Raw genomic sequence first — 27,009 nt, forward strand, 5'->3', positions numbered from 1 at the left:
GGATGGTTTTAATCAGAACCAGGTTGGAATAATATTTACTTACACATTTTTGGTGTTTCTAATTTGCCATGCACACACGCAGGCGTACTGGCGATATTTCCGCAGTCCTTGGGAGCCCGCAGTTACACTAGGTTGATGGCAAGAGGCGCGGAGACTGAGTCAAAGGCGGCAAGAAGGCAGCGAGATGATGGGGCAGAGCGCGCCCGGTACGAGATCGTGATCCTCTGTGCCGTTCTGACCGCGCTCGAATAATGTCAGGGAACTCAATGCAACCGGAGGGCGCAGCCTGCAAGGCAAAGGTAAAAGAACAAATCAAGACTATTGTAGACGATTTGGAGTTAGTCCTGGGCGATTTAAAGGACGTGGCTAAAGAACTTAAAGAGGTAAGCAATGTTTAAGAGAGAGAAGACTGCTAGTGTATGAGAATTTGCAAAGGAGGTGCCCGATTCCTTTGGGGAAACGCATTTATTGAGTGCGCTGTACTAGAGGGGAGAATACCCGTTATAGGAGTATTTACCACTTCCGTAAATATTGCCCAGATTCTAGGGTTGTCTACATTGTGCAATTTATAATTTCCCTGACCACTTACCCCTTCACTCCACCCCACATAAACACCCCTCATCCCCCGGAGAAAAATTCTGGCATGGCCCAAAGAATAATACGATGTAATTCTCTGCTAATCCTCCACCACCGGCTGAGATTTGCGCACAATCTTTTCCTACTGAGCCGCGAGTAACAGACAGGCGTATGTTTCGATGTCAGCTCCCCCTGCCATTCCACTCGTACGTCCGGCAGTGTAAAAAAATACACTTTATAACAACTTGTTTTCGACGGAGTCGCTCGTACTTCTGATGCTGTTAGTACTCAGGAGGAATGGAATATCCTATTGTAGAATCAGACACGTACTTAGCAATTGTTGGATCCCTTCTCACTAATCCAGTAATTAATTTATACAATTCAACAATTTATTGCACAGTCGAATGGGGCCGCAGGGGATTAACTGAAGCAAGATAACGGTGGCTTGTCAAAGATGTTCCTAAATGAAGTCTGTGTACTCATAACAGTTAAACCATGTGAATGTGGTTCATGTAAATGAACGTAAGTGTATAATGTACAATACTTTCCTTTAGAAGGCCGTGTTTCTGTAGAAATTAATCTCTCTCTCAAATCTAAAACTCAAACGTCAAAGCAAAATTAATCGCCGCGGAAGCGCCTAAATAATTTATTAAAGGTCATGATTAATTATGTAACCAATTTAATTTGTCAAAACAATGTCGATATTCTCCTGCGTTGGGGGGTTGGTGCGGGATTGATGCTAGAAGGATTGCATTTCAACTCGTAATGACACATAACGTGACATTCCCGAATTCCTGCAACATTGTTGCTACGTTTTCTTTGAGGAGTTTAACTGCTACTGTACTGTACTTGTTTTCGCCACACAACGGGAAAATTCTGAACGGGAGAAGTCAGTAAGCAGGAACTGACCGATGAGCGCGCCGTGTATTTTTTTTGGAGATATCTTTAGGCACCCTGGCCTCGAGCGGCTTCCGAGTGGATGCGGCGAAGAGTTAAATGCGTAGGCTGAGTCTTCGCGGGCAACTCATGGCCGAAATATTAAATTAAGGAGGAGTTAGGAGTTGAAACATTCAGCCGAGCGTTGGTTTGGGACCCATGTGTGATTCAAAATCCCGAAATGACAGAGCACCCTGCAGTTCTGGAGAACATCTGGAGTTCATCCCAACCAGCTGTCTTCTGGCATGCTGCGCTCGATACTTAACGCAGCCACTGTTCCCCAGTTTTCTTTCTACCAAATAAAACAAATGGGTCTGAAACACGTCAGAGGATCTTTACTGAATTCGTTGGAGATAAATGGATCTCAATTCTGACATAGACGACGACTGCGATGAGTTACTAAAAGGGCCAAGAATGCTTTCAGACAATATGGACAAAAGAAGATTAAAATGCGTTAATAAAAACGCCATTTTTAGGGAAAATGCCAGAAAGGGGCCAGTAACGTCATGAAGGATCCCACACACCCTGCGCATACTGCCTGTTCCACTCCCATCGGAGAGGAGGCTGCGGAGTTACTTTCCCCAAGCAGCGAGGACGATCGACACTTCCACTCACTAACTCCACCACTACTTCATTGTTTCCCGTCACGCACCTTATGTATCGCCTGGTGTCACTTTATAAATATACTTTATGTATCTAAGCCATCTTATATATGTATATTCATTGTGTTCTTTATCTTTTTTTGGGTGGGCTGCATCGGATCCGGATTTACACTTTTTTTCTCGTTCTCATTACACTTGTGTATAGGAAATGACAGTAAACAATCTGGAATCTTGAACCTAGAATCTATAGGATAAGGAACTTCCCGGAATGTTTGTTTACCTAAAACTATTGACTTCAAGGGGCTGCTGAGGTATTACGCGTTAAAGCAAAATCACGTGCACCGAGTTAATGAAATTCCATAAAAGTGAATTAATTATTGTTTGCAAATTGCGAATAAATACTTAATTTAGTCACTAAAATAAATCGGTGAATTTTTTTGGGAGGGGGAGGTATATCTCTTTTGCTTTTATTGACTGGCTGGCAAACTACGACACTGACGTTCTCTGTTATCATTCAGTAAATCAATTCCAGGTATGAAACTCAAGAAATCATTTGTTTATGGCTCGTTATGCTACGTACAGATAGTTATTCACTTTTTTTGCTGAGTATTACTATTGTGCTAAATTTGCACGTCATCTGTTTAAAACCACTATACAAGTGCAATGTTGTGTTGTATTTAGAAAACCGGACTATTCTTAATTGTTCAGTTCGGCTTAATTTATTTGATGATATTGCCAGGAAGGTACTTCGCAATATACTGTATAGCTTTTAAGGCTAAACTTGTAAAGGTGCATAAATTCATCATGATGTAAAATGATCCTTTTACGAACGTGAACACATTTTTTCTCACAGACTTTTAAAAAAACTGTAGCACCTTCGGCTTCCTGGAATAGTTGTACCATTATTTCCAAAGTATGATATTCCACTAAGGAGAGGAACGAAAAGTATAATAAAGAATTTATGCAGTATCATGAGAGCAGGTTGACAATGCTGTTACTTTTCTATTGCCTTTGACAACCCTGGGCATTCTTTATGTCCAACATTAAAGCTATACATCTGAAGTTATCTTTAATTAAATGCTCCAAGCGTCTCAACTGCCAATATATTATACTTAGTCCCGTTTGAGTTCATTGACTTTAATTGATATTTTTAAAAATCCTCCAAAATTTAATTTATGCTTTTTACTTTAGAATGAAAATGTATTTTAAATAATAAATAAACAGCTTTTCTATAGTTCTGGTTGTCTTATCCAAGGTTCTAAGCTTCCATAATCTTCCATTGACAGCACACATGCCACCAGGTTCAGCAATAGTTGTTACCCCTCAACCAATAGGCTCTTGAACCAGAGGGGACAACATCACTAAATTTCACTCACCCCATCACTGAACCTATGGGCTCATGTTCAAATACCCTTTACCTCACATTCTCAATATTTATTGCTTTATAATATTGATTTATTATTATTAATTTTTCCTCTCTTTTTGTATTTGCACAGTTTGTTGTGCTTTGCACATTGATTGTCCATCTTGTTGGGTATGGTCTTTCATTGATTCTAATCTGTTTTAGATTATGAGAACACAGTCCTCTTTTATTGTCATTTAGAAATGCATACATGCATGAAGAAATGATACAATGTTTCTTGTACTTATGGTGAATGCCCACAAGAATATGAATCTTTCGGTTGTATCTGGTGACATATATGTACTTTGATAATAGAAAATACTTTGAACATTGAACTTTCAAATACCTATCTTGACATTCATTGTTTTATGTTACATTATGTATAATAAAGGTCAATACCAAAATCCCATTTGTCTTGTTTGGAAGCACAGTCATAATTTCATTTAAAGATTTATCTTGCCACACTAGTAGCTGAATGATTAAAAACAAATTGCTCCTTCAGATAACCTATGAAAGGATGCGTCTCATGGTTATTTTTGTTTTGAATAGTCATTTTAAATATATAAACTCAGCTGCATTAGACTTACTTTTGAGTTATAATGAGAACCAAGTTCCTTTCTGTTCTAACGGGTTGTGCCCTGAGCTTATCAAAAAGCCTCCTGAATGCCACAACTTTATCTTCTTCCACTACCACTCCTGGCACCACATTCCAGGCAATTACCAAGCTGTTTAAAAAAAAGACCTGCCTGACACATTCAATTTAAACTTTCACATTAAAGTTATGCCCTCCGATATTCAATATATCTACCTGGGGAAAGGATTTTGGCTATGTACCCTATCTATGCCTGTCATCATTTTATGAACTTCTATCAGGTTTAACCTCAGTCCCCAATGCTTGAGAAAACAGTCCAAGTTTGTTTAATGTCTCCTGATAGTGAATGCAATCTAATGTAGGCTGCATCCCTGGTAATCCACTCTAAACCTATCTACAAAGCCCGTACACTCTTCCTGTAATGGGGTGACCCAAACGTCACAATATACTCAAGTGTGGCCTAACCAAAGTTTTATAAATTCACAACATGACTCTATGTTTCTGGTAATGAAGGTAGGCATGCCATATACCCTCTTTGCCACATTAAGGGCGATATGGGATTTGACCCAAGATCCCTCTACATATCAATGCTGTTAAGGGCCTGGCATTAACTGTATACTTTCCCTTTATATTTGACCTTCAAAAGTGCAACACCTCACACTTCTGTGGAATATACTCCATTTGCCTTTTTTCCAATGATGATGTATAACCTTCTGTATCCTTTGATGATCTTCTCTGCCTGCAACCCCACAAATTTTTATGTTCTCTGCAAACATACTAACCAACTGTCTACATTCAGGTATTCATCCAAGACATTTCTACAAACAACTGAGCTCCTAGCGCTGATCTTTGTAGTACACCACTGCTCACATACATATCGTACCTGATAAAAATTACTTTCACGGATCATTAAAGCAACACACACAAAAATGCTGGAGGAATTCAGTAGGCCAGGCAACATCTATGGAAGAGAGTAAGTAGTCAATGTTTTGGGCCAAGACCCATCATCTGGACTGGAAAAGAACAGGAGAGGTCAGAGTGAGAAGGAGGCTTGAGGGGAGGAAGAGATGCAAGGTGTGAGGTGAAACCAGGGGGATGGGGTGAAGTAGAGAGCTGGGAAGTTGATTGGTGGAAGAGATAAAGGGCTGGAGAAGGGGGAATCTGATAGGAGAAGACAAAAGACCCTGGGTTCCTCTTGTCCTCACCTACCACAGCCACTAGCCTCCATATCGCTCTGTCTCTCACCAGAACACTACCACTTTACCGAAGTTTCTGGGCAAAACATTACGCTGCTCATAACTTGAAAGTATGGAATGACTGCCTTGTATATATAACCTATTGTGTCTTTGATATGTCTTGTCCAGTGCATAGGCAGCATTGATGCTGCTGACATAGAGCATGTTCAAAAAGCTTTAAGATGAAGAATTATTTGTGCTAATAATATGAGAAAGCAACATATAAAAAAGTTGAGGAATCTAAAAGAAAGTATCTTAGGGAAAACAATATAAACAAAAGGTAGATAATTGAGGCTGTGCAACATTTACAAATAGCAGAAAAAAACTAACGAATGTGTAAAATATTGGGTAATTTAGCAACTTTATTATGAGATAGTGGTTAGCATAATTCTATTGCAGTGCCAGCAGCCCGGGTTCAATTCTGCCTCTGTCTGTTATAAGAATTTTACCTTCTCCCCATGACTACATGGGTTTCCTTCAGGTTCTCTGATCTTCTCCCATATTCCAAAGACATACTTGTTTGTGTTAGTAAGCTGTCAGCATGCTATGTTGGTGCAGGACTCTTACGGGCTACCCTCAGCACATCCTCAGATTGGGTCGATGGTTCATGCAAATGACACATTTCACTGTATGGTTGATGTTTCGATGCACATATGACAGATAAAGCTAATCTTCTATCATTAATCTTAATATAGATTTAGAAGGATTTCAAATGTATAATTGGAAAGAAATGCAAGAGCAAGCTGGTTTGCAAAAGCTGGGTAATGTTTGGGCACCAGAGGACTGATAACGTAATGTTACCCATGGGGATGATCAAGTAGAGAAAAAATACATTTGTTCTTCTTACAGTCAATGTGGCCTTAAATTTTATTGTGCTCACCAAATGTGTGAATTTGAAATGGAGGAAGCCAACCTTGACAGATTGAAAGAAGCTAGTGATGAGTGCCATCAGCAAAATAAAAATACTTGAGTTAGTTTTCATTCTTGTTAAATGAAGTAAAAATTCAAATGTGCTGGTGCTTCTAAGCCAGCAGGAAGCTTGCAGGGAGAAGAAAAGTGAAGAAAATTGATGATGTTCATAATGCAGCTGAGTATCTAGAACAGTTAAGTGACATAAAATGGAATGCTTCTCAAGAGCTGATTATTTATTCAACATAAAGAAGTGAATAATAGCATATCTAGAGAGGTCAAACATTTAAGGAACTTTTTTTTAAAATTTTATGTGTACTGTAGTATAAACTTGCCATTGTTATAGACTGAACAGATACTAAGATAATTCAATATACATTAAAAACTCACGATGCCAAAGAGTACTTTTTGTATTCTTTAATTTTAAGTGGACAATATTTTATGACTTAAAATATTTTCTTAATTATTAAATTGAGTCTTGAATTAACACTAATATATTTGATTTTATGAGTTATCCCACAATGATTATTGTTCACACGAGGAAATCTGCAGATGCTGGAAATTCAAGCAGCACACATAAAATGCTGGTGAACGCAGCAGGCCAGGCAGTATCTATAGGAAGAGGTACAGTCGACGTTTCCGGCCAAGACCCTTTCTCAGGACTAACTGAAAGAAGAGATAGTAAGAGATTTGAAAGTGGGAGGGGGATGGGGAGGGGGAGATCTGAAATGATAGGAGAAGACAGGAGGGGGAGGGATGGAGCCAAGAGCTGGAAAAGTTGATCGGCAAAAAGCAGACCAGGCTGGAGAAGGGAGAGGATCATGGGACGGGAGGCCTAGGGAGAAAGAAAGGGGGAGGGGAGCATCAGAGGAAGATATAGTGGGAGGGAGAGAGGGACAAATAAGAGAGAGTAAGAAAGGGGAAAAAATTTAAAATAAATAAATAAATAAATTATGGATGGGGTAAGAAGGGGAGGAGGGGCATTAATGGAAGTTAAAGAAGTCAATGTTCATGCCGTCTGGGTGGCCTCCAACCTGATGGCATGAACATTGACTTCTCTAACTCCCGTTAGTGCCCCTCCTCCCCTTCTTACTCCATCCCTTATTTACTTATTTGTTATTTTCCCCCTTTCTTTCTCTCTCCTTTTACTCCCTCTGACCCTCTCACTATATCTTCCTCTGATGCTCCCCCCACTTTCTTTCTCCTTAGGCATCCTGTCCCATGATCCTCTCCCTTCTCCAGCCTCGTATCCCTTTTGCCAATCAACTTTCCAACTCTTAGCTCCATCCCTCCCCCTCCTGTCTTCTCCTATCATTTTGGATCTCCCCCTCCCCCTCCCACTTTCAAATCTCTTACTATCTCTTCTTTCAGTTAGTCCTGATGAAGGGTCTCGGCCCGAAACGTCTACTGTACCTTCTCCTATAGATGCTGCCTGACCTGCTGCATTCCACCAGCATTTTATGATTATTGTTCATATCAGTTACTTTATGCCAATTAAATGTTTTTTCATAAATCATATGATAATGTAAAAACAACCATTTGATTATAAATATCTTTGCTTGGATTATGACTGGATACTTTTTGACCCAGAGGTCTTTTCTAGTTTGGCTGATACAAGAATAGATGTAATCATCCATTGTAAAAGTCATGTAGCATTACTACATACACTGAAATTATGCTTATTGACTACAATGAATCATCAGCCATTGCTAAGCCTGCCATTATCTAATTAGTTGAAAACGGTTCCATTAACAAAACACTGTGAAATGCAATAGTTTTAAAAATGATTGAAAGTTTTGTTTTCCTCATGACTAAAATAGAGACATTTCATGTCCACTAAATTCAGAAGCAGGGTAAATTATAGTTGGGACCATGGACTAACACACCAGAAAACTGAACATCAATGATGTAGAAAATGCAAGAATTTGTTATAAACAATGCAATAATAGGACATCTAGAAAGTGTAGTGTGACAGGAAAACATTGTAATCAGTTTGGATAGTGATATATATTCTATTTACTTTAGTAGCTTTTCTGTGATATGTACAACAAACATTATTTATACCCACCGGCATGGTAATAGTTAACATGTTAAACAGTTTAATTAAAGCTTATTTGCTAAAGTAATTTGTCATGTGACAGAAATGACCTGGCACGAGACGGGATGTTGTTTGATCATGTATGTAAAATTAGATTTTACCATTAATGGAAAGGGCTGCTTTGGATTAAAGTGAGGGTCTAGAGTCTGTGGACACAGTCTCAAAATAAAGGGATACCTCTTTAATACTGAGATGAGAAGAAATTTTATCAGCCAGAGGGTGGTGAATCTGTGGAATTTGTTGCCACAGGGTAGTGGAGACCAAGTCATTGGGCATGTTTTTGACAGAGATTGATAGATTCTTGATCATTAAGGAGGTTAAGGTTTATAGGGAGAAGGTGGGCCAATGAGATTGATAAAGGATCAACTATGACTGAACGGTAGAACACATTTTGTGGGCTGAATGGCTAAATTTTGCTCACATATCTTATGGCCCAAGGACTAAATTGGAGATGATATACTTGAACTCACAGGAACAAGTATGAATAACATGTCTTTTCTGAGTGGCAGACAATATTTGGAGCCCAGATATTTGCAATATATCCAAGAATCGGATGAGGGAGTTAAGTTCAAGTTTGCAGATGACATTGGGAGTGTGCTGGTGGCATTTAAATGAGTAAAAAGAAAGCGAGAAGGGCGTTTATGTTCAAGTATGTTTTATTTAAAAAGTTGTACATGTATTTTCTAATTTTGAATATATGGAATGTTCATGTCTATCAGAGATATTCACAAACATGCAATATTTGATAACTGGTAAACTTGTAGGCGTGGCTTAGCTGGTCATCAAAGCAATTGAGTGGAGCTTGTTCAGAGCATTTTAGTGCACTAAGGACTTGCACTGGGAGATCCTGCCTGTGGCACTGCTCCAGTTAGGAGTGGGTTTTGTATGCAGATGACTGGTGAGCACTGTGAAGGGGAAAGTTCAAATGTTAATGGTGTCAATCATATTGGAATGAGCAAAAAAATCTTGCACACCAGGAGTACATATATTTCTGCTAGCAAGATTATCACCAATGAATTTCCATCTAACACTATAAAAAGCCCAGAGGAACATGGGAACTCAATGAGCAGTCCCCCGTGTGCATACCAGTAGTTGGAGTCTTAGTCCAAGTTAGAAACTCCATTAAAAGTTACTTCTGTAATTTAACCATAGCAAAAACCAATGAGACAGCAGAGTAGTGTAGCAGTTAGCGGAAACCTTTATCATGCCAGCGACAGGGGTTCAATTCCCACTGCTCTCTGTAAGGAGTTTGTTTGTTCTCCTTGTGACACTTGGGTTTCCTCTGGGTGCTCGGATTTCCTCCCACAATTTAAAGATGTACAGGTTAGTAGGTTAATTGGTCACATGGGTATAATTGGCCAGCTCAAGTCTGTTGGGCCGTAAGGGCCTGTTACCATGCTGTATCTCTGAATAAAATAAAATAAAGAGATACATTTTGGGCATCATGGTAGGTTAATGGTTAACATAATGTTATCACAGCTCAGGGCGTTCTGGAGTTTGGAGTTCAATTCTGGCAACAATCTGTAAAGTGTCTCTGTATGTCCTCCCCATAGAATGTATTGGTTTTCCCCTGATTCTTTGGTTTCCTCCCACAGTTCAAAGAAGTATTGGGTAGGTTAATTGGTCTTTGTAAATTGTCCCAAGTGTCGATTAGGGTTAATTTGGTTTCATCGTGTTCATTGAGGGTTGCTGCGGCAGTGTGGCTAAAAGGGCCAGAAGGACATACTCCACACTGTATAACTAAAACTAAAACACTGTTTCTAATCCTGCTCCATCTGTAGCTAAACAAAATGATTTAGACAACTAGTTTATTGTCGCTAATCAATAATTTAAAAATATATTGCATCAAATTATTTTAGCCATATTCTCTGTGTAAGTGGTGGGGAACAGTTGTAAAAACATTAACTATTTCTTGTGCCCTTCATAAAAACCGTGGAGTCATATCAAATGATGCATATATATCACTGATGTCAGTGTAGAGATGATCTACACAAGTTATCTTTTTGGGAATTGCATTTGTAAATTTTAAATTAAAAACAAAATTATTTGTGAATTAAAAGCAAAAACCATGGATAATTGAAATTTGAAATCAAATCAAAAATTGTCTAAAATACTCAGCATGTTTGGCTGCATGTGCAGAGAGAGAAATAAATTGTTTCAGGTTGTCATTGACCTAAAATTAATTAATTTTTTTCCACAGATGCCGCTTCACCAATTCAGTATTGGCAGCATTCTGTTTTTATTTTGGTTGATTTGTGAATCCTTGTTATCTAACTTCCATGGTTAGAACTCAGAAGGGGGTTATTCATTCCACCAAATCTATGCAGGACAAAAAAGACCTACCCAGCCCGATCTCAACTTCCAGCACTCGGTCTGTAGTCCTCAAGTTCACGGCTCTTCAGGTACATATCCCTGTACTTAAATACCTTGAGGGTTTCTGTCTCTAACTGACATTAAAAACTGAAATGTCACCTTTCGGTACGATTTGTCTTCTTGCTACCAATAGAAAACAGGACTATAAAATTTCCAGTATAACGTCATCAATGGGCCACCAGTCGAAAAAGTGCCACGGACTGCATTCTTTGTTACGAATCTATCTCCAAAATCCATCAATTTTCATGGAAGTTTGTCTTTGGAAATTGGAATTGTTGAATGGAAATGCCTGTAACTTGTCTTTAGAAAGTAGAGTTGAGGTTGAGTACTCCCCATCATAACTGACTTCATTAAGAAATATTGAACTCTCTGAAGATGTGGCTGGATTGAAGAGGTTCTACCAAATGTACTTGAAAAAATTATTGCAAATCTCCTGCCTACAGAAGACTAGAATCTTTCAGACAATGGTGATTATAACATTCCACTCAAACTGCTGCAGGACTCAAAGGTATTCTGATATTTACAGCAATATCAAAATGCATTGAAATAATGGAAAAGCAATTTGAAAATATTCTCTTATCAGTTTTCTGCATTTCAAAGAGCATTCATATTTTTCATTAAGTTCAGAACTTGATACTTTTGAATACAGGGAACCATAATTCTCTAATTCAATTTTCAACAAAATATAAGTCACTTCATATATAACCCATCATAACATGGTATTCTTTGATCTTTGAACCTATTTATTATAATATACACTGATTAGCAAAAAGTAGTAGATGTTTATTCTGCATTGCTGCTTCAGCACCAGCAAAAAGACTTACACGGACTTCGCTTCACCGCAGGTCAGGCAGTTTTGGGCCTGACAATGAACATCCAACCCTCATTTATTTTCCCAATGTGCAGCACCTTACATTAACCTGAATTAAATTCTGTTTGTCATTTTTTTCCCTTTTTTTCTCCAGTCCTGCTGTAGGATCTCAGCCCGAAATGTTGACTGTACTTTTTTCCATAGCCTGGCCTGCTGAGTTCCTCCAGCATTTTGTGTGAGTTGGTTATATTTCCAGCATCCGCAGATTTTCTCATACTCTATTTGTCATTCCTTGGCCAATTACCCAGATGGTCAAGATCTCTCTGTATCTCCTTATAGTCACTTTCACGGTCAATGGTATCACCTATTTTAATGTCTGCAAACTTATTAACCATGCCTTGTACATTCTCAACCAAATCATTGATATAAATGACAAACAGAAACGAACCAAGCACTGAGCCCTGAGGATCACCACTAGTTACAGGCCTCCAATCAGGAAAAAAACCTTCCACTATCTCGCTCTGCGAGATATCATGAATATCATGAATCCAATTCTGTATCCTTTTGGAAGATTAGCAAAGAAATATTGTATTGAATTTGAATTCAATTGAATTGCCTTTATTACTGACATCCTTCATATACATGAGTAAAAATCTTTACATTATGTCTCCATCTAACTGTACAATGTGCAATTTATAATAAATAGTATATACAATAGGACAGTAACAAGATGGTTAACTATGAACAGTCAATATAACATACAAATACAGTGGTGTCAGCCTGAATTAAGCAGTATGATAGCTTGGTCGAAGAAGCTGTCCCAGAGCCTGTTGGTCCTGGCCTTTATGCTGCGGTACTGTTTCCCGGATTGTAGCAGCTGGAACAGTTTGTGGTTGGGATGACTCGGATCCCCAATGATCCTCCAGACCCTTTTTACATACCTGTCTTTGTAAATGTCCTGAATAGTGGGAGGGTCACATCTACGGGTGCGCTGGCCTGTCCGCTCCACTCTCTGCAGAGTCCTGCGATTGAGGGATGTATAGTTCCCATACCAGACAGTGATGCAGCCAGTCAGGATGCTCTCAATTGTGCCCCAGTAGAAAGTTCTTAGGATTTGGGGGGCCATACCAAACTTCTTCAATCATCTGAGGTGAAGGAGGCGCTGTCATGCCTTTTTCACCACACAGCCGGTATGTACAGATGACGTGAAATCCTTGTTGACGTTTTTGCCGAGGAACTTAAAGCTGTTCACCCTCTGAACCCCAGATCCATTGATGTCAATAGGGGCTAGCCTGTCTCCATTTCTGACAGCTTAAAAAGTCGCTGCTAAAAATTGGAAAGTGGAACTGTGAAAAATGGAAAAGCACCGAGCAATGGAGTTTGTGCTCTGCTTGCAGTCCTATTGTATCATTGATGGTGCATAAGGAAAATGTCTGAAGACACCTTCCATGGGAAGATTCATGAAGCTATTAGCTTCACGAGTATCCTTGCCAACAATGTGCTGTAGCCTTGCTTGATTTAATGCCTGCTTTTCCATTAGGCCAAAAGACATAGGGGCAGAGTTAGGCCATTTGGCCCATTGAGTCTGCTCTACCATTCCTACTAGGCTGATTTATTATCCCTCTCAAACTCAATCTCCTGCCATCTCCCCATAACCTTTGACACCCTGACTAATCGAGAACCTGTTGAACTCTGCTTTAAATATACCCTATGACTTGGCCTCCAAGCCATTTGTGGGATTGAAATCCACTCTCTGGCTAAGGAAATTACTCCCTATTTCTGTTCTAAAGGGATGTTCTTCTGTTCTGAGGCTGTCTCTTCTGATCTTAGACTCCTCCACTATAGGAAACATCCTCTCCATGTCCACTCTGACTAGGTCTTTCAATATTAGTTTCACTGAGATCCCTCTTCATTCTTCTTGCCTCTAGCAAACACAAGCCCGGAGCCATCACACGCTCCTCATACATTAGCCGTATCATTCCCAGGATCATTCTTGTGAACCGTCTCTAGACATTCTCCATTGCCTGCACATCCTTTCTTAGATAGTGGGCCCAGAAACTGCTCACAATATTCTGTGCAGTCTGATAAATGCCTTATAAAGCCTTAACATTACATCCTCCATTTAATCCTCTCAAAAATAAATGCTAACATTGCATTTTCTTTCCTTGCAACCTTCCCTCTCTGCTGTGTCTTCCTCGATACCTTATTTGTAAAAGCTGTTCTATGACCTGTGCATTTTGTTCAATCCTCACAGCTACAATACACAACGAATCTAAGGACTCTTATAGGTGCATTTGAAGTCTTTAAGCAGCAGAAAAATTCTTCAATTACCAAATGTTGAGCCTGTCACTTCCATTGTTCAGTACACCTGCACTCTGGGTGTTCTGTCTTTGACCTCTTCCACATCTCTACTGATTCTTGAGCAGCATCTCCGCTTCCATTTAGATGTGTTACAGTCCCCAGGTGTCAAATTAAATTGAACTATTTCAGGTAAATAATCTTTGAAGTTTGTGCCAGAGATGGCCAATCCTGATGCACGGTCATCAAACCAACTTAACTCAGTTTTCAAGTTCAAATTAATTTTATTGTCATTCAACCATATGCAAATATACCTCCAAAACAAACAACTTTACTCTGCACCAGGATGCACAACAGCCCTTGCAATTGTTGGTAGGGACTTGTGGTCAAATGACTTGCAGTTCCCATAGCAGATGGTGATGTGGCTGGTCAGGACACTCTCAATGATGCTCCTGTAAAAATTGGATAGAATGGGGGGAGCTTTGCTTGCCTCAGTCTCCTTAGGAAATGGAGATGCTGCTGTGCTTTCTTGACCAAAGAGATGGTATTGAAGGACCAGGTGAGATCATCCATTATGTGCACTCCCATAAATTTGGTGCTCCTAACTCTCTCCATGGAGGAGCCATATGTGTGCAGTGAGGAGTGGTCAGCCTACAACTTCCTAAAGTCCACAGTCACCGCTTTGGTCTTGGAGACATTGAGACACAAGTTTGAGAAAATCTACAGATGCTGGAAATCGAAGCAAGATGCACAAAATGCTGGAGGAACTCAGCAGGTCAGGCAGCATCTATGGAAAAGAGTGAACAGTCAACATTTCAGGCTGAGACCCTTAATCGGGGCTGGGAAAATGAGATGAGAAGCCAGAGCAAGGAGGTGAGGGGAGGGGAGGAGAAGAAGTACAATGTGGGAGGTGGTAGATGAAACCGGGAGAGGAAGAGGGTGAAATAAAGAGCTGGGAAATAGATTAGTGAAAGAGATTAAGGCCTAGAGAAGGGGGAATCTGATAGGAGAGGGTGAAGATCATGGAAGAAAGAGAAAAGGGTAGCTGATAGACAGATAAGGAGATAAGGTGAGAGAGGGAAATGGGAATGGTGAAGGGGGCAAGCAATTACCGGAAGTTTGAAAAATCAATGTTCATACCATCAGGTTGGAAGCTACCCAAAAGGAATATATGGTGTTGCTCCTCCAACCTGAGTCTGTCTTCATCATAGCAGTGGAGGAGGCCATGGACTGACATGTCAGAATGGGAACAGGAAGCAGAATTGAAATGGGTGGCCACCACTTTTTCTGGTGGATGGAGCGTAGGCGCTCAACGAAGCAGTCCCCTAATATATGACGGGTCTCACTGATGTACAGGAGGCCACACTGAGAACACTAGATACAGTAGTTGACCAAGTTATTGTGCTGTCAATATTCTACCAGCCACTCTACTTCCTCTCCTTACACTGTCTCATTCTTAGTTTTGATGAGGTCAGCCACAGTTTGTCCTCAGCGAACCCGAAGATTCAGTTTGAACTGGAGATAGCACATCAGCAGTGTTAGTGGCATGGTCTGACAGTGGTCTTTCTCTCAAGAAGTCTAAGGTTCAGTTACAGTGAGGTTTTGTGACCCAATGATGGCAGTTTCCCCTTCAGCTACTGAACAATGATTGAATTAAACTCTGAGCTAAAGTCAATAAACAGCCTTCTGGCATATGAGGCATCATTTTCCAGCTGCAACCTCATGGGGTGGAGTGCAGAGGCTATGGCATCATCAGTGAATCAATCTGAGTAATAAGAGAACTGGAAAGGGTCCAATGTAATAGGAAATTGGGATTTCATGTGACCCATAACCAGCTGCCCAAAACACTTCATTATCGTTGAGGATAGTAGATGTTGAAGCAGGTTACTTTTGTTCTCTCAGGCACCATGATGATGGTGGCTGCCTTGAGGTCTACGAGGACAGTGGACTGTTCCAGAGAGAGGTTGAGGATATCTGTTAGATCCTCTGTTAACTGTGCTGCACAGTCCCTCAGCTTCTAACCAGGTACATTATCAGGCTCCGCAGTTTTACCTGGGTTGATCCTGGCTAGGGTCTTCCTCACGTCACTTGTGGCCTGCTTTTCGGGGGGGAGCGGGGATGGGAGAGGCTTTTTTTGTCAGCACATTGTTCCTTGCGTCAAACCGAGCATAAGAGACATGCAGCCGATCAGGAAGACGGGCATCACTGCTGTTGACGTGCAGGGTGGACTTGTAGCTCGTTATGGTCTGAATGCCCTGCCAAGCGAGCCTTGTGTCTCTAGCGTTGCAGAAATTGCTGTGTACTCTCTGTGGATATGTGGATATTTGACCTTACTGGTGGTACGGGAAAGCTCTGCTCTTGCTGACCTGAGAGCTGTCTTATCTCCTGATCGGAAGTTAGCATCCCGATCGCTTAGCCATGGCCTCTGATTTACCCTCACATAGTGACACCCTCTATGCACTTCTCCGCACACAGATCTCGCATATTCATCGATGCTGATGTGATAGTGGAAGTAGCTGCCCTGAACATGGTCCAGTTTGTGTTTTCAAAATAGTCCTGCAAAACTGAGGCTGCTCCTTCTGGCCAGGTCTTTATCTCCCTTTGAACTGCTTTAACTCTCTGTATGCAGGAATTAGAATATAGTCAGAGTTTCTGAGGTGGGAGCGAGGAACAGGTTTATATGCACCAGGGATGTTGGTATAAACCAGGTCTAGTGTCCTCACCTCTGGTAGCAAAGTCGACATGCTGATAGAATTTAGGCAGGACTCTCTTTAAGTTAGCATGGTTGAAGTCACCAGCAACAATAAAGAAAACATCAGGGTGAAGGTTTGCAGGACACTGATGCACCTTAGAACTGATGCAGTATTTCCCCAGCATTAGCACGGGGGAGGGAGGTATGTAGCCATAATCATAATAGCTGTGAGCTCCCTCAGTTATTAGAAAGGCTTGCCCTTCACTGTTAAGAACTCTGCCAGAGGCGAACAGAAGGTTATTAATATAGAAGCATTTACACTGGTTCTTATGAATGTAGATACAAACACCTCTACCATGGGTCTTATTGGCCCAAAAAAGTGATGAAACCCTCTAGCTGGGTAGGCGCTTCAGGGGTGGTTTGCTGGAATCATGTTTCTGTCAGGATAAGCACGCACCTCACGCTGATTCAATCTCAGATGCAAGTAATCTACTTTATGTTCTTGTGGTCAAATGTTTGAAGACAGAATTGATGGGAGAGCTGGCCTGCAGGGTTTCACCTTTAGTCTTTCCAGTGCACTGTCCTTGCTCCTGTTTCCTTGCACAATGCTTCCAATGCCTTCTCCCTTGGGTGGCTGTAGCAGGTGACGACTCTGTAAATAAGCCAATGCTGTGGACCTCATTGGCTATCCAACAACTTGCTGGTGATGTAGACTTGCAGCACTTAGGTTTCTTAATATCCAGCAGTGTCTTGCGATCATAAGAAAGATGCAAAGGACGAAGAATTATACCATTAGTTGAAGCCATAGTAGGTGGTGCGACTGGGCGTGCTGCCATCTTGAATAACCTGTCCACAGATGCTGTTGACCCAAGGGTTTTCCAGCATTTATTTCATATTTTTAGTCACTGAGTTTTTCATCTCAAATTTCCAGCACCTTTTGTCCTCTCTTCTTGCCCTTTTATTTGTGCTTCCGTCCTACAGATCTGCTGCAATTATGAGCCTACAGCAGTCTCATCTAATGCCAAACCATTTATGCCATGCAATTCTGCTTCATCATCAAGTTGTGATAGATATTCCGTTCATTTTCTCCATCTTACTCCTTCAGGTGAAGCTTATTTTCTAGCATTTCCTTGTTTTGATAATAGGTCATCTACCTAGAATGTTAATTACTCTTCTTTCTCCATAGATTCTGCTTTTCCTGTTGAGTATTCTCAGCATTTTCTAGTTTCATTACAGTTTGGAATGTGCTAAGGTTTGTCTATCCATCTGAAGCACGTTTTTAACTTTCTGAGAAATTGCCCAGTGCCCCCTTTGGTGCTCTGATACCGTCAGTTGTAATACTTACTGGGTGCTATTGCTTGTTCTCATCGGGGAATGTAAGAGGGTTGATCCTAGTTCCTAAGCTGTCTGCGGATACTCATGTCTCAGTCATCAATAGATCAGGAAGAATGAAATGTTACAGCATGAAGTCATCATGGCAGTTGCCAGGAATCGTTCAGACACTTGTATGAATATCCTTCTGTGGTTGCAAAACAGCTGTACATATATAGAGTGGAAATATTTGCAATAAATGATAGTCTTGTATGCCATTAGTTATTTTGAATAAATACTTGAATGTAACCCTCCAGGAAACATATAATTGCTTACATGAAGCAAAAACTAGATTGTTAACTTAAACATGCTTCTGTGTGACCCAGAAGTGGTTTAATGAAACTATGCATTCTTCCTGCTTGTGACCAGGAACGCAAAACCACCTTGACCAACCACCCTAAACCCTGCCAGCCCTGCTCTGGAACAGCTGAATTCAATTATGTCTGATACAGAATTACTGTTTAGTCATCCTCCCAAAATTAATGTTTTTGACAAATTTCCAGTGTAATTTAGGAAAAAACTGAAGAGTTTGAGAACCAAAGCAGAAGATTCAGGAAATCTAAAAATAGCAGAAAATGCTGGTAATACTCAGCAGGTCAAGCAGTATATGAAACGATAGAAAGCATTTTTGATGGAAGGCTTGGGTTCTCAGGCCAAGTGTTTTGTCTAACCTGAGTATTGCTACTATTTCACAAACAAGAGAAAATCTGCAGATGCTGGAAATCCAAGCAATACACACAAAATGCTGGAGGAACTCAGCAGGCCAGGCAGCAGTTTGTGTGTAGACCATAAGACCATAAGACAAAGGAGCAGAAGTCGGCTATTCGGCCCATCGAGTCTGCTCCGCCATTTTATCATGAGCTGATCCATTCTCCCATTTAGTCCCACTCCCCCACCTTCTCGCCATAACCTTTGATGCCCTGGCTACTCAGATACCTATCAATCTCTGCCCAATGACTTGGTCTCCACTGCTGCCCGTGGCAACAAATTCCATAGATTCACCACCCTCTGGCCAAAAAAATTTCTTCGCGTCTCTGTTCTGAATGGGCACCCTTCAATCCTTAAGTCATGCCCTCTCGTACTAGACTCCCCCATCATGGGAAACGACTTTGCCACATCCACTCTGTATTGCCAATATTTTTTGTTTCAGTTTTTTGTACAGTTTGATCAGTTTTTTAATGCTTACATTCTAGAAGTAGGTATAAAAAGGTAATTTTAACCACAGCATGGTAAAAGAAGGAAGATTTTCTTGTGTTTGTATTATTTGAAGCAAAACTCCATTTCTGTTTCTCTGCAGAAAGTGTCATTGAATAAGATTCACTTCTCACCTGAAAGGGTGTAATTTATAATAGAATAGATCCTAGAGTTTTCCATTTGTAACAGAAATTATGATAATGATGACAATCAATGTGCATTATGATATAGAATAGAATAACGATATTTTGGCTTGCATCCCAGTAGTAAACATAGTAATTTGAAGTTGAAGTATGAAAGCTGCCAAATAAAACACTCCACTGAATATGTTAAAGGTTTTACATTGGAAACAAAAATATTGCTTTAAAAAACTATTTTGCTATGAACACAAGTAAAAATCTATTGCAATTAATTATTTTGTTAGCAATGTAATTATTGATTAGTACTATTAATACAACTAACTTGTACAATTATTGTTTTTATTGAATAGGCTGAATTTCAAATTATTTGTTTAAAATTGAGAATTGTTATCAATGGGATTTGAAGTAACTTGTTTTAATTTGGTAACACACAATCTATTGTTGCTGATCTCAGATTTAACAAGATCCTAACATTAAGTTATGAAGCTCAGGATGGTCTCAGGCTAAAAATAAAAAAAATGACTTCCAGATTAATAACTATTCTGTGATCCAATGGAGAGCACATTTAAATAAATGAAATATATTCAATCGTTGCGAACACGTTATAAATTAAAAAAAAAGGCTGACAAAATTAAATTCTGAGACATAGAATAGAATATTAAAAGATTGACACATTGGCCACTCTGATTTAAAGGGATCAAGGCATAAAAGAGTACAGGAAAATGGCTCATGTCAGAAGATCAGTTATGATGTTATTAAATGGCAGAGCAGGAGCAAGGAGTTAAGTAGCTGACACTTGTTTGTATTTTGTATGATCGTTGCTCTTGTGTCAAAGAAATATGCTTTCACAAGGAAATAGGTGAAGAGGTAGAGAGATTCGTGAACAGTATTTAAGGGCTTGTGGGGTTTTTCAACAGAAATCACATTGAACTATCACTGGACACAGGGAGTTGGGAGGACTGAATGCCTTTAGAAGGACAAAAAACTCTGAATTACCCCATAGTCTACCATGTCATTGCAGAAATGGATTTGAATTAATGTAAGTGTTAACCCAGAAGGTGTGTCTGTGCACAACTACATATATATCAAATGAAAGCACACACACGTATCATGGCTTTAACTGGTGTATTCACATTGCACTGAGAGAGAGAGAGAGAGAGTGAGGAATGTGCATGCATAGACGACAGCGCATGCGTAGACATCAGATCTATACGTAGTGCAAAGGGGGGGGGGGTCATTGCTCTAGAAGAAATAGATTCATACATTACACTTCCTCCCCCTTTAGATTAATGCAACATAAAACTGCATATATACAAATCATTCAATTTCCCTTTCATAAACCCATATTCCAAATAAACATGCCTTCACAATAACAGTCCATAACAAACTTCACAGTTCACAGTTCGGTTGTTGGTGGTCTGTTTCTTTCAGGATAGTGCCTCTGGACCTGTGGAGTGGCACCAGATTTGGTAGGTGCCTTGTCGAAGATAACATTCTCGGTTTCTGGTGTCACGTTGCGGTCAGTGACATCATCACTGAGAGCCAAGTCTGGGGACTGTAATGTGTCTGTCTTGTTGGATGCAATCGACTCAGGCGTGTTCTTCGATCGTGCATCCAGTATCTGGCCCACATGATGTCTTCAGGTCTGATCTCCAACATCCACTGTGTACATCAGTGGTCCAGTTCTTGTAGCTATCCTACCTGGTGTCTTCTTGTCTTCTCAGTAATCACACATTAGGACTTCCTGTCCAATCTCAAAAGCTCCTTGTTGCTTCACTTGGCAACTGGCTAAACTGTTTATTCTGCACTTCAAGTCAAGTCAAGTCACTTTTATTGTCATTTCGACCATAACTGCTGGTACAGTACACAGTAAAAACAAGATAACGTCTTTCAACGTTTTCTTCCCTCCGTAGATCTGGTTTCAGGAGGTCTATGCAAGATCTCAGATTCCTGTTCATGGACAGCATTGCAGGTGTTTGATTTGTCTTTGCATGTACAGAGTTCCGATACACAAAAAAGAAGATGTCCACCTTGTGCGGTAGAGAAATGTCCTCCTTGTCCGTCACTTTAATGGAGTTCTTAAAGGTTTGAATAAACCTTTCAGCTAACTCATTCATTGCTGGGTGATGAAGAGCTGACTTGAAATGTCTGATGCCACTTTTCTGATGTGTATTTTGCTCTGTTGTCACTCACAGTTTATTCTGGTAAGCTGTTTCTGGTGAAGGTAGTCCTCAGAGCGGAGACAGATTCGCTGAGATGTAACCTCCGGCCACTTTGAATGAGCATCCCCAGCAATCAGAAACATGGAGTCCATGAATGTCCCAGCAAAGTTATGGCAGTGTATTCTTTGCTATAGAAATGATGCCTTTGGAGGTGTATTTGTACTTTTCGGCATCCTGAACAGCTTTTGGCCAAGTCTTCAATCTGTTCAGCTATTCCTGACCACCACACGTAGCTCTGTGCGAGACTCATCATCTTGACTGTACTACGGTGTCCTGCATGCAGATTTTTAACACTCTGCTGCACAGTTTAGAGGGAACACAACACAAGATCCACACATCAGCATCCTTTGACTTTTCTTCTTCATTTGCCAGTAGTGGAGAACGTGACAAGCCATCAGCACAGCTGTGTTGTTTGGTACTCTTGAACTCTATGTCATAAGAGCGTCCAATGTCGTCACTGGGTAACAGTTATCACTGGAATTCCCTTCCTGGGACTGAAAATGGACACATGGGGCTGGTGATATGTCACTAGCATAAACATTTGTCCATGGGGGTAGTGGTAGAACTTCTTTATTCCCCTTACGGAGGGCGCAGCTTAGGATGATGGCGCCTAACTGCGATTCCTTTGCTTGCATCTGCGGAAACAGCTCTATTTCCATCTTTAATATCTCTTTTTTCCCCTTTTCAGGGTTCTTTTGAAGACCCTGACTTGGAGTTACATGCTAACAGTTCTTTGCAGAAATGGGACCCGCTCTTGGGGTCTCACAACCAGCCGCTTTTCGGTATGCCAAGGACACAAACCGGAAGGCTAGCGCACCTTCAGGGTAACGGATTTTTGTGGCTCTGGAGGCGGGCGGATTCGAGGTCGGTGCCACTGGCTGATGCATCGTGGGAAATGGAAGATCATAAGCAGCCAACTGGCTGCTGCTTGTGTGCCCAGAGACCCGAGTTCTTTGGGCATAGAGCTTGGAAAAAGCGCCGCAACAAACTTTTAACGCAATAAATTGGCAAGTTGTTTTGTTATGTCTCTCCTCTCACTGTGAAATGGGGACACCTCCTTTTCCCTTATTAGGGAGGGGGAGAGAGAGAGAGAGAGAGCCTGTAGTATGTCAAATTACCAGGTGAATGAGTAGTCTTTGGGGTACTGCAAGTCTGTGTCTTTATTGATGCTTGCTGCATGCTTGAGTGCTCGGTAGGGGGGCTGATGCTTTTTTGCTGGTGGGGGAAGGAAGGTTGTTGCTCTGCTGCTGGCTTATGTGTGGGAGGGGGAACTGGGGGGGCTTTGGGGTTCTAACATTTAACTGTCATTCATTCTGGGGCACTCCTCCGTTTTCATGGATGTTTACGAAGAGAAAGAATTTCAGGATGTATATTGTATACATTTCTCTGGCATTAAATTTACCTATTGAAACTAGACTAAGGGCCTCTTGGTCAATCTGTTTGTAGTTGTGTTCTGTACTTATCAGTGATTTTCAAGCAAACATGATCGGCGTACAGATCCATCTTTCATAATGTGTGACAAAACAACTCCGAGGCCATAAAAGGATGCATTACATGCCAGTCTGATGGGGAGGGTTGGGTCATAATGGGTGAGCAGTTCATCAGATGTTATTCATCTCTTTGTTTCCTCAAATATTTTTTCACATCTTTCTGACCATTCCCACGTTCCTCCTGTCTGCATCAGTGTGTTCAATGGGTGCAGCACTATAGCAATGTTTGGGAGAAACCAGTGGTAGTAGTTTACAAAGCCCAAGTAAGACCTGAGCTGAGACATATTTTCCAGTTTGGGTGCCTGTAGCACTGCTTGAATCTGTTTTTGTGACTTGCATAAGCCATTCTTGTCAATGACATGTCCACAATATGAGTTCATACTTGAAAATCTCACATTTCTCTCTCTTTGCCCACAGACCATACTCATTCAGTCTGATAAGCACTTTACCAAGGTTCTGGATGTGCCTTTCATCATTTTTGCTAGTCACAATGATGACATCAAGCCGACATTGTGTTCTGGGATATCTTGGAGGATTTGGTCCATTGCTCTTTGCCAAATTGCTGGAACTGATGTGATGCCAAAGACGAGACAATTATACTGGAACAGTCCCTTGTGAGTGTTAATTATGAGGAACATCCTGCTTGACCCCTCAATCTCCATTTGTAGATAGGCTTGTGACTAGTCAATCTTTGAAAACCTCTTCCCACCTACCAAAGGTGCAAAACTGTCTTCTATTCATAGCAGGAGATACTGCACAGTACAGAGCACCGGGTTGATTCTCACCTTGAAATCCCCACATATGTGATATGAGAACGGCTCGAGTGTTCCCTTTCTTGATCACCGGGACAATAGGTGCGGCCAAATCACTCCACTCATCTTGGGAGAGAATTCTAGATGCCTCCAATCTCTGCAGTTCAGCATCCACTTTATGATGTAGTGCATAAGGCACTGGACACACTTCGTTGAATCTTGGTGTTGCTGCTTCACTCAATTCAGTTCTGCCCTTTACGCCTTTGAGTTTCCCGATCCCCTTCATAAACACCACCCCATTAGCATTATACAGCTGTTCCAGTCTCTGGTTAGTGCTACCATTTGAGCTGCCTTTGCCTGTTGATGACACACTGAGAGCTTTGAATGAGTGCCAGTCTAATTGGATTTTTCTCAACCATTCACATCCGTAAAGTGCTGGCCCTCCACTATTCAATACAGAATGCTCTAACTGTTGTGTTTGCCTTCAGATGTCACATTTACCTTCAGTTTGCCTTTTTCAGACACTTTTCCCCCGTGTAGGTCTTTCGTATCACTGAGATTTTCTCTAATGGATTCCTAGAAAACAGTCTGTTGTAGTTAGCCTCTGGAATTATGGACAAGACTGGTCCTGTATCCAGTTCCATGTTCAGTTTTACACCAGCTGCATCTATCGTGATCCATATTATATTGGATTCTGCTTCAGTAATACTATGCAGTTCTAGGAATGTCTGCTCACCTTTGTCAGACACTATGTTGTCCGATTCTGTTTTACATTTTTAAATCTTTTTCATTAATTATCATTGAAAATCAACAAAAAATACATTAAACTAATCAAGTCAACATGTCAATATGTACAATAAGAATTAAATTCGATTCTGTTTTACATTCGCTCACTCCATGCATTTACTTAGTTTTGTATTTGAGACTTTTCACTTAGTTCTGCTTTTCATCTGCCTTGTACACTCACTCTATGTGATCTTGTCTGTGACTCTTACTGCACACTTTTTCTTCAAACCAATAGTCATTTGCATCATGGGAGGATTTGCCACATGGATAATATTTTTGGCTTTTTACACCATTCAGAAATATTTTGTGCATTTCACGTTAAAACCTCCTTTTCTGTAGTTCCATTGCATTGTTTGCTGCAGTCTTTAACAATATTGCAATAGTCAATGTCTGTTCTAAGGTTAGGTCTCTTTTGGAAAGTAACCTCTTTTGAGTGCTTTGATTATACATGCCACATACAAGCCTGTCCCTTAATGCACCAGAAAGTCCATCTCTAAAGTCACAGTACTGGCAAAGTTTGGCAGCTCTGCAATGTATTCAGAAAGACTTTCATCTTTTGACTGGTTTCTTTTGTAAAATCTAAATCTCTCAGTCACTGCCAACAGTTTAGGGCTCAAGTGATTTTGTAAAATTGTAACTATTTCATCAAACGTCTTGCTTGCTGGCTTTTCAGGAGCTAGCTACTTGGTTGTGTAAGAGATTTGCAGCCATTAAGCTAAGAAGTGCAACGGTTTTCTCTTGCTCCTCCACGTTGTTCGCGTTACAATACAGTTCAACACTCACAATATATGACTCCCAGCCTTCATTAGCGTTATTAATTTCATCAACTTTCCCAAATGAAGCCATCGCCACATTATTTTCACTTCAAAATTAACTGTGTCTTTCACTGGTATTCACGGGTCCTTTGGCTTTCTCGTGCTGCTTAACTTTCTCTGTTACGTCCGGTAACTGTTGGCGCAGTTTGTGGTATTTTCTGACATTCAAGTTGGTACTCATTGCCAATTTGTTGTGTCTGTGCAACTATATATATATTAAATAAAAGCACTATACGGGAGATGGCATTAACTGGTGAATTCACATTGCAGTGAGACAGAGAACAATACACATGCATAGGCAACAGATCAATACGGAGTGCTTAGGGGGTGGGTCATTGCTCTAAAAGAAAGAGATCCATACATTATAAGTTTGTTGGTTTCAGCTGTATCCATAGTAAACTGCACTGGACAGCATTTCTGGGTGAAATTGCAGCAGATACAAACCTTTATCCAGTAATACTATGTATTCATGTATCTATAAAATTTAACCAGTGTTGTTTTGGAACAGCTTCAATTGAACTTGAAGTGCTTAGGTCGTTCCTTGGTTTGATCAATATCTTATGTGAGACTCTGCTGACATTGAGAGAAGCAAAGAGAACTTCAGAAGAGATTGAGTTGGCTGAGTACCTTCCAAAGACACACAGTGCTATAACTGATGGGAAAAGACTTTTGTAGCATTTAGCTGCTTAGATGCTCATCCAATTGGCAATTCACTGGTGACAGTTCTTGTGCTGGTCAAGGTTGCCGTGACTCTGCTTCCTCAGCACAGAATCTTTCCAGGTGGCTGAAGAAGATGGCTGACATATTACAGAACTTGCTGCACTCCACTGTATCAGAGAAAGCATCCAGGCTCTCTTTTCACAATGAAATGCTCTCATCTGCTTTTGTTTCAGCGAGGAACAAGTGGTATCTTGAACAATGGCATTTAAATTTATTATCAAAGTATGCTTATGTCATCGTATACTATCCTGAGATTCATTTTAATGAGAAAATAAATAAATACAATAGAATTTATGGAAAACTATACATAAGCAAAGATTGACAAAATAAAATATACAAAAGAAGATAAATTGTATTATAAATAAACATTAAACAAATAATACTGATAACCTAAGTTGTAGAGTCCTTGAACGTGAGGTTGGAAAATCAATTCAGATCTGAGGTGAGTGAAGTTATCCACACCAGTTCAGGAATCTGATGGTTGCAGGGTAATAACTGTCCCTGAACCTGGTAGTCTAGGGGACCTAAGGCTCCTGTACCTCTGGCCTGATGGTCATAGTAAGAAGGAAGCTTAGCCTGGATGGTAGGCGTCCTTGAAGATGGAGGCTGCTTTCTTGTGGCAGCGCTCCTTCTAATTGTGCTCAATGGTGATCAGCTTTATCTGTGATCGACTGGGCTCCATCCAGCACTTACTGTTCCTGGGCATTGGGGTTGGCATTATGTAGACATTAGCTGCTCTTGGGCTCAAAGAAGATCTCTTTTATAACCCTTATTATAAGAACGGGTCGGTTTCCCACTCCTTCAATATGCCAGAGGTTGTGGAACATGAGAACATTTCTCTGATGCCAGATGCCGTATTTCTGGGAAGGACGCAACTCCTGCATCCTGAAGGAGCCAATCACGCTGAAGTGATTACTGCTGTCTGGAGGGGCGGATTCCCCACATCAAGGGCGACCCTCTACTTTCCTGGCTTTTATTCCTGTCTGCTCTCTGAT

General features: G+C 40.6%; 1 protein-coding gene across 1 annotated transcript in view; it reads left to right on the forward strand.

The window, feature by feature from the left end:
- Window positions 1–224: 224 nt before the first annotated feature.
- prr16 (proline rich 16) overlaps window positions 225–27,009 on the forward strand; it is a 230,583-nt gene continuing 203,798 nt past the window's right edge. Inside the window, exon 1 of the mRNA XM_063069170.1 lies at window positions 225–383. Within this exon, the coding sequence (XP_062925240.1) occupies window positions 252–383 (132 nt within the window). The 5' untranslated portion in view covers window positions 225–251. The remainder of the gene's footprint in view (window positions 384–27,009) is intronic.

This window comes from Mobula hypostoma, chromosome 16 (assembly GCF_963921235.1).
Source record: "Mobula hypostoma chromosome 16, sMobHyp1.1, whole genome shotgun sequence".
Taxonomy (NCBI): Eukaryota; Metazoa; Chordata; class Chondrichthyes; order Myliobatiformes; family Myliobatidae; genus Mobula; species Mobula hypostoma.